This window comes from Sceloporus undulatus, chromosome 1 (genome assembly GCF_019175285.1).
Source record: "Sceloporus undulatus isolate JIND9_A2432 ecotype Alabama chromosome 1, SceUnd_v1.1, whole genome shotgun sequence".
NCBI lineage: Eukaryota > Metazoa > Chordata > Lepidosauria > Squamata > Phrynosomatidae > Sceloporus > Sceloporus undulatus.
In genome coordinates, this window is record NC_056522.1 from 267,718,991 (window position 1) to 267,734,824 (window position 15,834).

Sequence of the window (15,834 nt, forward strand, 5' to 3'; positions counted from 1 at the left end):
ACAGAAAGACCAGATTGGGGCTGTGGCATGTAGTTGCTGTGGTTCTGATCCGGTGCTGAATGGGGCAGTTTGTTCAGCCCCTCAGTTACCATAAAATATTCTGGCTCTTTCACACTCTCGGTGTGTGCTTTCAAGCTGCCTGTTGACTTAAGGTGAATGAATTTCAAAGGGTTTTCGTGGGCAAGGAATACTCAGAGGTGGTTTTGCTAGTTCCTTCCTCTGGAACATAGTTTACAAAACCTGGTATTTGTTGGTGATCTCTCCTCCAAATACTAACCAGGGCTAATTCTATTTAACGTCTACGATTAGACATAGCTTAAATATGGAGGTAAATTAAAGCTGAAATTTAAAATCACTTAGTTTACAAATGAATTCAGTTAAGTTGTCTTTGTTAGAAAATTTTCAACTTAATTGATAATTTATTTGCTTTTAACATGTTAGTTTTTATCTCCAGGCATATGGGAGGGCAACAAGCTGGGATGTGAATATGTGGATGTGTGTATGTGTATGCATGTATTTACACACACACAAAACACCAGTCCTGTTAATGTGGGGAAAGCCAACTGTAATTCCTCAAGTTGCTTATAATGAAGGAGCAACAGCTGGAAATAAGCCTCCAGAATGGAATTTTTATTGTTCACCTCCAGATTGTGCTAATGGGAACAGAAGATTCACAGTAAAGGCTTATGCTTTTTACAAATGAATATATTTACAACTACAGGTTTTTCTCTGTAAGAGGGAAGCCATGCATAGTTGAAGTATTATTGGCAGAACACCACAGTTAATTGGATGGAAGCTCCAGACTGTAATTCTGAGGATTAATTCCCTTCATAAACTGAGCCCTAGTTTCCCCTCTTTTTCTGAAGAGCAGAACTGCAGTTTCACTTTGCCTAAATTTAGTTAAGAAGTGCCTTTGCACTAACAGAATATAAAACAAATTGGTGAAGAACAAAGAGTTGAGGCAGAGGAAAACAGATATCAATTTTAAGCATCTTTTCTATTTTGCAGTTTGATTTTTTTTTTTGGCTGCTCTGGTCTTTGTTTTTGATTTACTCCAAATGTGTTTTGTTTATTTATAGCCTTTCTTACTCACTCTACAGCTGATAAGATCCTGTCACTGGCTTTTCATATCAGTTTTTTAAACACATCAGTCCCTCCCTTCAGGCCTACATTCTCAAAAGACTGGAAGTAAAAGAAAAAGGAATGAGAAGGAGGAGATGGAAAACAAGAAAATTGGGTTGTGAGGTTCTTCAGTTTCATAGCTACTGGATATCGGTTGGGGAGAGGCAAATCCCAATGGATGTGGCTTCTCAAGAAAGGTGGTGGTGGTCCTACTTTCCTCCTCGGCTGCTGAGTGACATTTGAGGAGAGGCAAATGTTCTCAGGAGGGTTCCAGTGGCCGGCCGGCCTGCCTGCCTTTCTCCTGCTTTTCATCAACCTCATTCAATTTCATATCTTCCACAACAGTCTTGCTTGCTTTGCTACAAAATGTGGTCAGAGTGTATCCAGACTTTCATAATTTCATGATCTCTTCAGCCACAATCTGTGCTAAGCTGTCACATGGTAATGTGGCCTATTCCATCCTTACTGCAGTCACAAAGGACCAGGGCAGAGGGAACACCAACATCCAAGGCACCCTGTATATTGTGAAGACCATCATCAAAGAAGATATGAGGCTGGATCATGGACAAGATGGGGCCTTTAGGAGCTCCATCCATGAAGAAGGACTCATCAATTACCAGGCCCCATTCCCTGAGGGTTTTGATGGTCCGAATTCCCATGTCACAGCCACTGCGGGCAGTTACTAAGTAGGTCCGAATTGGGGAGTCCTCTTGATCAAACTTGTTGCGCATTTTCCCAAGGTGCAAAGCAAAGTTTTTCAATGGCCCCTGAAGAATATGGTAGGTAAGAGAGGTAGAGCTATATTAATCCAAAGAACAAAGAAAAGCAGAAACTGAGACCAAATCATTCTATGCAAGTGGCAGGAATGAAGTGCGGTTACACTTTTGATTAGAAAACAATCAAAAAGCCTAAATGTGAACCATAAGTGTAAACATTCAAGTATTGGCATATGTCATTTAACAAAGTAGATGTGGTCCTGGACATTACATCTTTAATGGCAAATTTGGTACCAGAGACAGAAATAACAGGGAAAGAAGCATAGCTTCCTACACCACAAAAAAGGAAGAGGAGCTCAACATGTTTTAGCAGACTTTTTTTTGTCTAAAATACACAATATGCACATATAAAATAAAACAATTATGTCAGGTAAACCTTGCATAAGCAGTCTGAGTATTCTAGAAACTATCTGAAGGTTTCTCCCAAAGTGCATCCAAGGATGCTTTCTTTCATCAGCTTTTATTATTTTTATGATTCCTGTTTTCATGGCCAAACATATAGTTCTCTGCTTCTTCAACAGAAGGATTAGGGGACAATGATATGCCAGGCTTATCTGTTTCCCCTCTCCTCTTTACTCTGTTCACGCGTGATCAGTGGGCGATTCTGGAGACAACTGCTACTATCTTGCCTGTTTTAGACTGGTGTACACAGCTACAGTATCCTACACTTTCACAGCTCAAACTTTTATTGCATTATCTACTGCAGACACATTGCTTTAACTCAACACTAAAAGTGTGTGTTTTCTCTGCCTCTCTCCGCTATCTTCTCAATACTGCTGCTGCTAAAAACCGCCAGCTAGACAGAAGACAAAATACGTATATGTGTGCTGGGGTTGTAAAAGGACTTATAAAATGTATTTGTCAGATTGTTTTTAAATGAGGTAAGGCTGTAGAAGTTGTTACAAAAACAATTTAATATCAGTGAAAAAAGAAAAAGATGTCCCAGCACCTTTCAACCATAAAAAATAAAAGTATCTTGGTTTCTCTGTTAAATAACAGATGCTTTCCTGACTTTAGTATTCACTAGATTAGGGTGTTCAAGATGTGGCCTTGGGGCCATATAGAATTGAAAATGGAGGGGGGAAGGTGTGGCCTCCAGGAGTGGCTGTTTACATTTTAAGTAGGTCACTGCACTCCACTGCAATTCTTAACATTTTAAAGAATACAATTTTTTTCAGAGCCAGAAATAGGCTTCCAGACATATCTTGTCTGATTCCCCCTCCCTTCTGGCATTTTTTGTAGTCCATGGGTGAATCTACTCTGTAGAAATAATGCAAGTTGACACCAGTTTAACTGCCTTGGCTCCATACTACATAATCCTGGTATCTGTAGTTTTGTGAGGCACTAGCACTCTCTGACAGAGAAGGCTAAAGACCCTGTAAAATAATCAAATTCCAGGATTCCACAGGTGAGAACTACAGCTCTTAAAGTGGCATCAAACTGTATTATTTCTACAATGTAGATGCACAGACAGGGAGAAGGGACTCTCCTTATGAGCAAAGCGGGCAACCTTACCTCTCCCATGGGCACAGATTCCATACTTTTCTCATATGCAATAGCACCCTCCAGCCCCTTCTCACGAAAGACACGGTCGGTTTCATCAGAAAAGAGAACTGCGTCACCATCAAAGACAACACGCAGCTGGTTGGTAGGAGCCTGTATCTCCTGCTGGAAGATGAGTGCTGCTGATATTCCTGTATATGACAAAGACTGTTTATATTACTTGTTCAGCAACACTGGGAGAGACAGCTTGGCATAGGCCTTAATTCAAATATACCATGCCCTGACATTCAATTATCTTTTGAGCTGGAAGTGCGGGCAATGTGGTGCATTTTTATAAAAGGTAGACATGGTTTGAGGAACACTCTTTAGCTCATGGCCTCTTCCTGAGAAGGTATGAAAGCTTCTAGATGCCATGCTTCAGAAATGACAAGGGTGCTGGGATTCTGCCATCAGCCTTCAGATGAAGAATTACGGATTGATACAACCATCATTCATGTCATGAGATGCCCCAAGATTGAAGAATGACAGAAATCTGCTTTCCCCTCTCCCATTGCAGCTGAATGGAACAAGATTTCTCCAGAAGCCTGTACTAGTGACTCTGGCTGCATCTACACTGCAGAATTAATGCAGTTTGACATGGCCATGGCTCAATATTATGGAATTTTGGGATTTGTAGTTTTGTGAGGTATTCAGCCTTCTCTTGTAAAAGAGCTCCAGTGCCACAACAAACTACAATCCCCAGAATTCCAGATCATGGAGCCATGGCAGTTAAAACAGTGTCAAACTACATTAATTCTGTAGTGTGGCAGCAGCCTTTATTGAGACTTGAGAAAATCTCTCTTCCCCTTAATGAGAAACATGCTTACTTTCTTCAGAACAATTTCCCACTTTGGGCAGAATAGTGATTCCAACTGGGGATTTGGTAAATACACCACCAGCAGCTATTCTCAGGATTTATTCTCAGGAAGCCATCTTGTATTAAAAGCAATACTCAGAATTTCAAAGCTGGAGAAGGTGTTTTTTCTGTGTGTACTCTTGTGGTATTGCATGGATGTTTTCTTTAGTAGATTGCTCACAGATTCTTATGAAAGGACATATAAGAGGCACGTTGGGCATGAGACACTTCATCAGAGGACTTTATCACATGGGGGAAATTGGGGGTTTAAACAGGCATTTTCCTGAGACAGTCACATGATCATGGTGAAGATTTTCACCCACATTGCACTTAGAGAGGACTTATCTCAGGAAGAACCAGGAATACTCCAGTAACAAATCATTTACGGGGAAATCCCGTGAATGATTTGTTGCTGGAGTAGTCCTGGTTCTTCCTGAGATAAATTCTCTCTAAGCATGATGTGTATGAAAATCTTTGCCGTGATCAGGCAGCTGTTCTGGGAAAATGCCTTTGTAAACCCCCGATTTCCCCCCATGTGATAAAGTCCAGAGAGATGGCAACAAGATGTAAGAGCAAGAGTTTTGGGTAATGAAGGAAGAGAAGATTACCAACCTCTCCGAATTGCATTGCATACATCTTTTCTGTCAGCTGAGAGAAAAAGCTTCACGTTATGGGTTTTCAAGTACTGAGTAGAGTCTTCATCACTGACAAAGCAAAACTTGGAGATCTCCAGACCTTAAAATCCAGAAATAAACAACTCTACTAATAGCAGTAAAAAGGAAAATGCAAGAAATTCTTAATATAGCATATTGAAATATCTCATTCTCAGGACCAAATGAGTAAAAACTTGTCACACCACCACTCCAGGTTGTACCCATCCTATAAGTGCTATGCTTCGCGCCCACCATGGAAATCAAAATTCAGCAAATATACATTTCAAATTCTGTAGGAGAAAAGGGAGACGGATGTTTTGGTGTGTGCTTGAGATCTGAAATGGGAAAAAAGCATACCTGCATTCAAGAAGATAGTAAAACGGGGATTCCAATCCCAGTTATCTCATCCAATATGAATATGTCGTTTTATAGTAAATGTACTTTGCACACTTACACCCTGTTAGGTAACAATAAAAGTTTTCACAAAGCAAATCAGGTCTTTCAAAATATAAAACATGTATTCGAAACCTCTCTAAAAGTATAAAGAGATGGAGCTTCATGGATTTTCCCATATAGAAAGTTATAAAGCTTTGGTGCCACTGCAGAGAAGGTTCTGCTTTTAATGCTCACCAATTGGACTGGTTTTGATGAGAGTGCAAAGAACAGAACTAGAGATAACAATCATGATTAACCTTAAAGGTCAATACTAATTATATAAAATGGTACAATATCAGCATTTCTCTCACTGCACTCATTGGCCTCAAACTAAAATGTTGTGCCCCCCCCTTTTTTTTTGCTACCTATTGGTTACATTTAGGTTATGCTGGCTAGGGGACATATGGAACTGTAGTCCAAAAAAGTAACATTTCCAGGTTTTGTGCAAACATATTATGTTTGTGTCTGTGAAAACATGCTATGCAGTGGACTTCATACAATGTAGTGAACTTCAGTCACTCATTGCCTGGCTGGGATGTCAACTTCTATTGGACTGAACATCCTTCTAGAATGGAAACTCAAGTGTGTATCTCTTTGAATAGATTTTTTAAAAATGTGCATTTGTAACACTATTGTCACCAGATGTCACTATAGTGCTGTAGGCACAACTAGAACAACATCAATCATTGCTCAACAACAGCCTCTCCTTTATAAACAGGAGTACAGAAACAGTTGTTGGGAGGAGTGGTGATGAGCAAACTAGATCAGAACTATGATTCATGGAGAGAAGCACTCATTCTTTCCCTCTCCCACAGTCTCGATGAAAATTCTTCCCCAAACTGCTCATAGCACTGGGAGGAGGGCTCCTTTTGGTACAAATGAGAACTTTTTTTCTGGAGCTAACAGCAGCAGCAGAGAGAGGATTTTTGTCAGAACCACAATGCAAGTGAAAAGTAAAGCATCCACCCTGTGAACTGCAGTGTTGCTGCTGTGTGCCTTCAAGTCATTTCTGACTTATAGCAACCCTAAGGTGGACCTATCAAAGGGTTTTCATGGCAAATTTCATCAGAGGGGGTTTAGCACTGCCATTGTCATTTTCTGAGGCTGAGAGAGTGTGACTTGCCCAAGGGTCACCCAGTGGGTTTACATGGCTGACCTGGGATTTGAACCCTGTTTTCCAGAGTCATAGTCATGCTCAAACCACAACATGTTGGTTGCCGTGAATTGCAATACCTCGCAGAAATAATGAGAAAAATATACTTCTCCTGTGGCAGCTATTTAATTTTGCATGTTGAGTATGTGTAGCCAATTCATGTTACATCTGTTTTGGCATTCAATCTGTACTAGAAAAAGATTCTAGAAAAGGTTTTTAAAGTTCTTTGCTACCAGGCTAACCTTTAGTTATTTAGGCTACATACATTGATTGGTACAGCCAGTAACAAAAGCTTTAAACACAATCTGACACATCTCTATTGTGTTTAATGGTACTTTCTGACAAGTACATGATCTAGTATTGCACCCTTAGTTAATTATTTTCCAGAGTCCTATTTTAATCATTGGTGCTGACTGTTAAGCTAATTTCTTCCTTTGGTATTTCAAAATGGCATCTCTACTGAATACAGTCAGCCCTCCATATCCATGGATTTTTTATCCATGGACTCAAGAATCCATGGCTTGAAAATATTTTAAAATTTATATACATTCCAAAAAGCAAACTTTGATTTTTTTTTCATTTTATATAATGAACACAATTTTACTATACCACTGTGTCTAATGGAACTTGAACATCCATGGATTTTGCTATCCACAAGGCTGGGGTGGATAGGTGGGTCCTAGAGCCAAACCTCAGTGGATACAAAGAACCCACTATATATGGTAAATAATATTTTATTTAAAATGTTGATAATAAGATAGATGACATCAATTAAAATGCCTTAATCTGTTGACATTGTTATTATTTAAGCAAAGAAAGAAAAAAAATGGAATAATAAAAAAGCCCTAAAGCACAGAATAGCATCAAGGAGCATGAGGATAAGAGAAATGATTGTGTATTCCACAAATAAAGTAATACATATATGACCATGATGTTCAGAGTCTAAAATCACCTGACTACAGTAACTGCTTCCAAGACTGGCATAGTCTCAACAGATTATGCATGCCACTCTGTCCCCACCTGTTTAGTTTCTCATTTCTCAAATACATATGACTTACCACTTTAATATGAAGAAATTCAAAGCAAGTGGATTGGAAAAAAGAAGAAGCTTTTTTATTGCGGGGAGAGTAGTCTAAATACCCTGAGGGTAGTAGATGTCTAATTTTGGAAATTAAAAAGGCTCAGCCCTGGTTAGTACTTGGATCAGAGACCGCCAAGGATTAAGAGGTGCTGTAGGCTACATTTCAGAGAAAGAAACTGGCAAAACCACCTCTGAGTATACCTTGCCTAAGAAAACTCTCTGAAAAATTCCTGAGGTTGCCATAAATTGACAGGTGACCTGAGGGCACATACAAAGAATTCGATAAGTTTGAGTGTGGAGGAAGAACCATACACTGTTTTTGAGTAGTCAACCTACCATGCTGTTTAGCACTGTTGATGATGCGCATGCCACTCTCTGGACTGTTATTGGAGAGAACAATGACATCAAAGAGCATCTTCTCATCAGGGTTTCTTTCAAGAAGTCTCTTGTTCACAAACTGCACCGCCTGAAAGAAGCAGCTAGAGATGCATTGCTATTGATTTTTTAAAATGATGGCCATGAATAGATACACTTTGGGTGAAGGCAGATGTGAGTGACACTTTAAATATGAGGCAGTATGGGAATGGTTTGAATACCATGAAAACACAGGCAACTCATAATGTCCTTGACTGAACACTGGGAAAATAAATAAAAATAAAACACAGCTTTACATGTGTCCCTCTGTGGGGAGGGGGAACTGCATTGGTAATGAGTAATTATTTCAATTGTGTACGCAATTATTTCAATTGTATATGGCATCACTGTGAACTCCCTGTCAAATCCTCTGAGTAGTTTCAAAACTGGCTTTAAAATACATACGGTATATACTCGACTATACTTCGATCTCATGGATAAGTCAAAGGCAGGTTGTGGGCCCCAAATTATGGATTTTGATATGATCAGCGGATAAGTCGAGGGTAAAACATAGGGGCATGTGTTACAAAGGATCTGAAGGAAGAAATACAGGAAAACGATGCCAAAGAACTTACAAAATTCCAGCTGGCAAAACTGTTTCTGCTCACACTAAAGGCTTGATGGGTGAGAGAATAGTAGGGGGCAGTGCTTCCAAGATTATTTATTTATTTATTTATTTCTATCCTGCCTTTCTCCCAAAGTGGAGCTCAAGGCAGCTAACACACATAAAACACAACAGTTAAAATTGTATAATTAAAATTGTAAAAATATAAAAATTACAAATATAAAATTTAAAACATACAAAGTTAAAATTAACTGTCCAAGACCAACCCTCTCATTTCCCAATAAAATCAAGCCTGCCAGAACTCAAAAGGCCTGTGAAAGGCCAGCAATGAGGGGGCCAGCCTAGTCTCCCATGGAAGGGAGTTCCACAGGGTGGGAGCAGTCACTGAGCAGGCTCTCTCTCCTATCCTCACCATGTCAGGGACATAGCCAAGGGGAGGACCATGTGAGCCTGGGATGGTGGTGGGACTGAAAGAAAGCCTTCTCCTGAGGATCTTAGGGCTCTAGGTGGTTCGTATGGGGCGATACGGTCTCTCAAATAGTCTGGACCTACGCCGTGTAGGGCTTTATAGGTCATGACCAGCACTCTGAATTGTGCTTGGAAACGAACCAGTAGCCAGTGAAGCTGTTTCAATACAGGAGTTATATGCTCTCTGTAACTGGCTTCAGTCAGCATTCTAGCTGCAGCATTTTGGACTCGCTGAAGTTTCCAAAGTTTCCAAAGGCAGCCCCAAGTAGAGCGTGTTACAGTAGTCCAAACGGGATGTAACCAAAGCATGTGTCACTGTAGCCAGATCTGGCGTCTCAAGGAATGGGCACAGCTGGTGCACAAGTTTTAATTGTGCAAATGCACTCCTGGCCACTGCTGAGGCCTGAGCATCCAGGCTCAGACTGGAGTCCAGGAGCACACCCAAGCTGTGAGCCTGAGATTTCAAGGGGAGTGTAACCCCATCCAGCTCAGGCATAGCCCCAATTCCCTAATCCTGACAACTGACCAGGAGCACCTCTGTCTTGTCTGGATTGCATTCCTGGCTTTCACCTGGGGATGGTTCCTTTCTTTTATGAGTTAAAGTACAGTATTTACATTGACCAGTGGATAATTCGACTTAGGATTTCTGGGCCATATTTTTGACTAAACTTTCTAGACTTATACATGAGTATATACTGTAGCTTTCTTTCTTTCCTTTTGCAATATAAAATGCTTGGAAATATTAGCAGTAATACTAACATGCTGATGTTGAATAGTTAAATAATTCAGTGGTGTTAAAATGCTACAGGAAAATTAATGTGTTATATCAATTAGAAATGAAAACTGTGTAATCATTACATTATTGATTTTTTAAAAAGAATTAAGTGGCCATATCACCCAAAGTACCTAGCAAAAGTAATAAATTAAAAGGGAAAAATAATTATTATAATGTTGTTGGTGTCTAACAAATGTTAAATTAATTGTTGAAAATGCTAGTGGCTTTAGGGAAATGAATTAATTTATTTAATTATTTGAAAGCCCTGAGTTATAATATGTGCACATAAACACATATATATTGCATATACTGCTTTGCAATCATGCTATGGAATTGAGGTTGGGCTGATGTCCTCTTGAGATCCATTCAATCTTGTGAATCTGGATTATAAGAGATGATGTCTGCCAAACTAGTCAAGCCAGAAGGGCTGCTAGAGACAATCCAAATGGGCATGGCAGACTAGTCATGTATCTTCCTTTTGTTAATAAGATTAGCTTTAACAAAGGCTGTTGAAATAGGCAGAGGTTCATTCTAGAATGGCAGTTGTGTTGTCTGCCTACACCTACAGTTAGAGAACAGTATCTACATAAATGGAAATATATTGTTTTGCAATCATGTTATGAACTGGGATTATAGAACTTTTCTGAAGCTGGAACACATATGAAGAAAAGGGTCAGAGAGCAAAATTGGTGTTTTGGAAGACACAGGGGTTTCTGGGGTATTTAAGTTGTCTATTGCAACTTATGCTCAACTTGTAAATACGTTGCATACATAACAAATCACATTAAACCTTCTCCCCTCACTTCATTGTAAAAGAAAACCTGGGGAAAACTGCAAGATTCTTGAGTTCTTGCAGCTTGGAGAATTGAGTGTATGTGTTAATGTGTTTCACAACCTCCTTGAAACATTAAAGCAGTCAGAACTGAACACTGATCCAGAATTTGGCTATTGGTAGATATATGGCTATAAAACATACTGCAAAGCTGGGTTAATACTGAATGAAAAATGTAATGTGATCACTGTTACATGTGATGCATCTGTACCATGAGCAGTACATCCACTGACTTAAGTTGAAGATTCTCTCTGAAAGACATTAGGTTTGTATAGTATATGCATGTCTTGACAACCGGAATGCTTACACCATTATTAGACAAACTGAGGCAGCAGATGCTGGATGGCATCCCCTGCCATCCCCCTCTGTTGTACAACAGAACTGTGTACTTAGGTAGCCAGCCCTGGACCTACAAAGGCCTGAAATGCATGGGCCAAATAAGGTGGTTTGTACGCCCCTAACGTGGCCTGATGCGGCTCTGGTGCCACAATCCGCTACTTTGGACAAGATCAAAAAGGAGCAGATTAAATCTAATTCCTGGTGATGCTGGTTTGGGACCACCATGGTGGCCCACTCCAGGAGCAGGCCATGCGGTCACCATGGTTCTGGCTCAATTATAGCCAGTCAGTCCTCCAGTTGCTCCTCCCAGGACATCTGTTCTGGGTATCAGTTAACTTGCTGCTCTCAAGTATAGTGTAAGAAGCTTTCCAGTCATCGGTGTCAGTCCATGAAGTTTTTGTGGGTAAAATGGGTATGTGTGGAGAGGAGAAATAGTTATGCCTCCTGCAGGAAAAGATCTGGTGCCGCCCTGGTCTTTTACCTGAATAAAAGCGAAGGCTGTCCCTGGCTCCAAGGGATTGTTCTCATTTGCTTGCTGATGCTTCACATACTCATCCTTTCCCTTGGTCAAGAAGATCTCATGCTCCTTTTCAAGGTTGAAAATGGCCCTTGTAGTCACAGCGATAACGAGAGCTTCCTTGGGATCTTTCTGAGGTGGAGAAGCCCAAGAAAAAGGTCACCTAACTAACACTGATCAAGAAGCAGAAACTGAGATGAAAGGAATGGGAGCCAACATTTGGATAGCTCCTTTTTTGCACATCCCTTCATCCTGTCTATCACATCCATGATACATATACTTAAGGTGCTTCAGTCCTGTATATTCATAACATCATCACTTCTGTTTTCTTGGAAATCTAATTGTTCAAAAGTTTTGCAGTTCAGTACTTATGACGAACTCTCATAATTATATCCACTGTTGGTTACACAGATGTGATGGAGCAGCACCTGAACCTAAGCATGAGAATTCAGCATCATGATTTCTTCAACTGGTGTACTTCCTCAGGAAGAAACAACAAGGAAATCAGCCAGACCAGCAAAAGCAACAACAACAAACAGGAGCCTAGCTAATATGTGTGTGTGTGGGGGGGGGGGTATTGCCCTTGGATCTCCAGCCAATAGGGGATTCATTCCATTGCAGAATTCCATGCCCTTTCAGATAAGATGGTGGCTACTGTGCTTGGGAAGCCCTCTTTTTTGTTTGTTTTTTCCTGGAACAGCTTCCTAATTACTCTGCCCAGACAAGCATTAAGATTACTATAAACACAGGCTAATATTAGGTGAATTGAATGAGTCTTTTGTTATAGTGTTAAAAGAAACTCATTTTAAAAACAGAATCTAAGAAGGTTTAAACCCCTGAAGAAATTGAGAATGTGAAAAACAAAACAAAACCTGAATGTAAACAACTGTTGCTACAAAAAATACCTTACCTGCTTGACACTGGTGTTGACGATAGTGCTTTCAGGGTCTGCCATATTTTATTTCTCACTCTGCAGGGAGAAAAACACTAAATATAACTGCCAGGAAAGACAGCACTTATCAGCAATAAGATGTATTGTGTGTTGTGACTTACAGACAATATGTTTCCAAAATAAAAAGAAAAGCTTGCTGGATATGGCTACAAGGGAACATGTTTTTGTTATATCCTGTTATATCCTGCTAATATACTATTATAGAACTCCCCTTGAAAAGTGTTGGGAAGCTTTAACTGATCTGGAATGTAGAGGCCAGACCTTGGAACAGGACTAGTTACAGGGAACATGTTGCAAGTTTAATTCCCTTGTTACTACAGCTTAATTCACTGCTGCTCTGTTTCTGGGCTAAGTGCTTCTTATGACCTATAAAGATCCATACAAATTGGGATTCGCTTGTTTGAAAGATTGCATTCTTCCATGAAAGCTTTCCTTGAGGGAAGTCCTCTTCTCTCAGGCTCCAAAATTCTTTCCAAGGGAGGCTGGTATGGCTCAGTTTTTGCTATCTTTCTGCCAGAAAAGCAAAGACCTTTCTATACAGAAATGCCCTTAGCATTTAATTTGGATCACTACTGGTGTCTTTTCTTTTCTTTTCTCTTTCAACTGGTTGGAGTATTCCTTTTTTTACTGATGTGAATGTTAATTGTGTTCTTACTGTATAGAAATTTCAGTCAAAAATTGACCCAAAAATCTGAGTTTACTTATCCACAGGTTAATGGAAGTACTGCAGCTTAACTCTCATAAAAGTAGAAATCATCCCCTGGTATAATCTGTCCTGGAAGCACTAACCTTCCATCCATCCATCCTTCAGTGTGAACACAAACATTTATGCCTCCTGCAATTTTGTAAGTTCTTTGGTATTGTTTTCCTTTGCTTCATCCTTTAGATCCTTTGCTACATGACCCTAAGTCTTACTCTTGACTTATCCATGGGTCATATCAAAATCCATCATTTTGGCCTCCAAACCTGACCTTGACTTATTCATGAGACCGGCTTTTTGTCAAGTATATACTGTAATCTGTTTTTTATGTTTCAACTGTATTTTTACTTGCATTTTGCTATTACTAGTCATTATTTGGCAAAAAGGTGAAAAATAAATTTAATAAATAAACAGCTGCTGTGAGTGTGTGAAGAAGGGTGGAAAGAAGAGAAAGAGATGGGAGGAGTGGGGAAAGAGAGAATGATAGAGAGGGGGAGAGGGAGGGAGAAAGGAAATAACACACTGTCTGGGAGGAGAGGATGAGACATCTGTGGCTGCATCTGCACTGCAGAAATAATGCAGGTTGATATCATTTAATAATGCAGGTTGACATCACTTTAACTGCCTTGGCTCAATGCTGTGGAATTCTGGAAATTTTAGTTTGTTGTGGCACCAGAGCTCTCTGACAGAGAAGGCTAAATGTCTCACAAAACTCTACAGTTTCCAGAATTTCAGAGTTCCTGAACCATGGCACTTAAAGTGGTGTCAACCTGGATTATTTCTGCAGTGCAGCTGCAGCCTATGATACATAGAGCTATTAAATGGAAGACAGAGAAGGAGGATTAGGGAAAATATAGCACTGAAGAATGGATTGCAACAATAACATGGGCACAGTTGGCAATATGGGAGACATAAAATATTTTCCAAGATGTAAGAGGTACTGCAAGCACAGCTCCATGATGAAGCTAGGCCTTCCCTCCACCCCAACTGTCACTGCCCTGGCCTCTGAGAGACAGAAGGACTGGCGGTATCTGCTGGATTTAATCCCCTTCTCCACTGTCATTCCCCTTTCCTTGTGTACCATGTCTTACTAAGGCTGCATCTACACTGCAGAATTATTGCAGTTTTGACACAGTTTTAACTGCTATGGATTTCTGGGATTTGTAGTGTATGAGATATTTAGCCTTCTCTGTCAGAGTGCTCTTGTGTTACAACACACTGCGAATCCCAGGATTTCATAGGATGGAGCCATACCAGTTAAAACGGTGTCAAACTGCATTAATTCTGCAGTGTGGCAGCAGCCTTAAAATGTAAGCCTGAGGGCAGAAAATTGTCAGATGAACAATTTGTAAGCAGCTCTGTGATTCTTTTTGGCTGAATGGCAGGGTATAAATACTCTAAATAAATAAATAAGAGGAGAAGAAAGACCTCACTGCTAGAGAGAAAGGTGGGGCTTTCAGAGATTCCCTTCGAAAAAAAGTAACAGGAATCACAACATCAGGAATACTGCACTATTTGAACATTTCACCAAATGCATTTTTGTCCAGAAATATAGAATAGTAGATTAAAATACTATAAAAAGGATAGCTAATTTAATAATTGATAGACTCTTTTTTTAAATCGTCAGGTTTTTCGTTGTCTCTTATTTTGACCTTCTTGTAAGCCACCTTGGGTCTCATGTCAGGAGTAAGGTGGGGTATACATTATATAAATAAATAAATAAAACTGTTGTAAATAGATATGTTCAATTTGAAAGTTTTAAAAATAAATCAAAGATGTAGCCATGTTAGTCTGTAGAATCAGTACGAAGAGAGATCTTGTAGCACTTTGAGACTCACTGAAAGAAATTGGCAGCGTGAGCTTTTGTAGACTTCAGTCTATGAAGGCTCATGCTGCCAATTTCTTTCTTTCAATGAGCATCAAAGGTGCATTTCATGCATCTGAGGAGGTAGCCTGAAGGCTATGAAGGCTTACCCTGCCAATTTCTTTCTTTCAGTGAGACTCAAAGGTGCTACAAATCCTTCTGCATTCTGATTCTACAGACTAGCATGGCTACATCTTTGATTTCTAGCTTTGACTTTGCAGCAGCCTACATTTTTATCTTGAATGCCCTACATTTTGCAGTGTCTTACCCTTTTTTGTGGTTAGGGCACCCCCCCCCCCCCCCCCGCCCGGCATCCTTCAGACCTTATATTCAGTCTGGCCAACCCAAGCCAGGAATGACAGTATTGAAAAGAAAACTGCGGAAACTTTAGCAGAGTCGAAGAAACCAGAAGGAAGGAAGGCAGGCATCACAGTTACCAAACAGGAAAGGTGGCATCATAGTAACCACAGAGAATTGTAACAGAACTTTAAACTTACACTGTCTGATGCTCAAATTTTATTTCTAAAAAGTACAACCAGGAACCAAGGGATGAGTTTTCTTGTTTACTATCTATTACAAAACACATCTTTTTTGGGGGAAATGATCAATAAATGCAAAAAAGAAATGGAAAGGCTCACCTCTTTTCCCTCCTCTCCAGTGCAGCTTGGATCAGCAGAGGCATTCAGAAGAAGGCAGGCAGTTTGGCCACAAGAAGATGCTGCCTCTTGGTTTATGTATTTAGTTTTCCTGCCAGGGTAGAGAAGCTGCCTAGCCTCCTGGGATGTGTAGT

At 40.0% G+C, this 15,834-nt stretch overlaps 1 protein-coding gene across 1 annotated transcript; it reads right to left on the reverse strand.

Annotated features, from left to right (window-relative positions):
* Positions 1-609: 609 nt before the first annotated feature.
* LOC121919950 (cytosolic 5'-nucleotidase 1A-like) lies at positions 610-15,834 on the reverse strand. The gene is made up of 7 exons (XM_042446987.1): positions 15,683-15,834; positions 12,439-12,498; positions 11,493-11,660; positions 7,955-8,084; positions 4,909-5,031; positions 3,414-3,592; positions 610-1,889 (listed from the first exon to the last, which is right to left on the reverse strand). The coding sequence occupies exons 2-7, from the start codon at positions 12,481-12,483 to the stop codon at positions 1,557-1,559; spliced, it is 978 nt and encodes a 325-aa protein (XP_042302921.1). The 5' UTR covers positions 12,484-12,498; positions 15,683-15,834; the 3' UTR covers positions 610-1,556.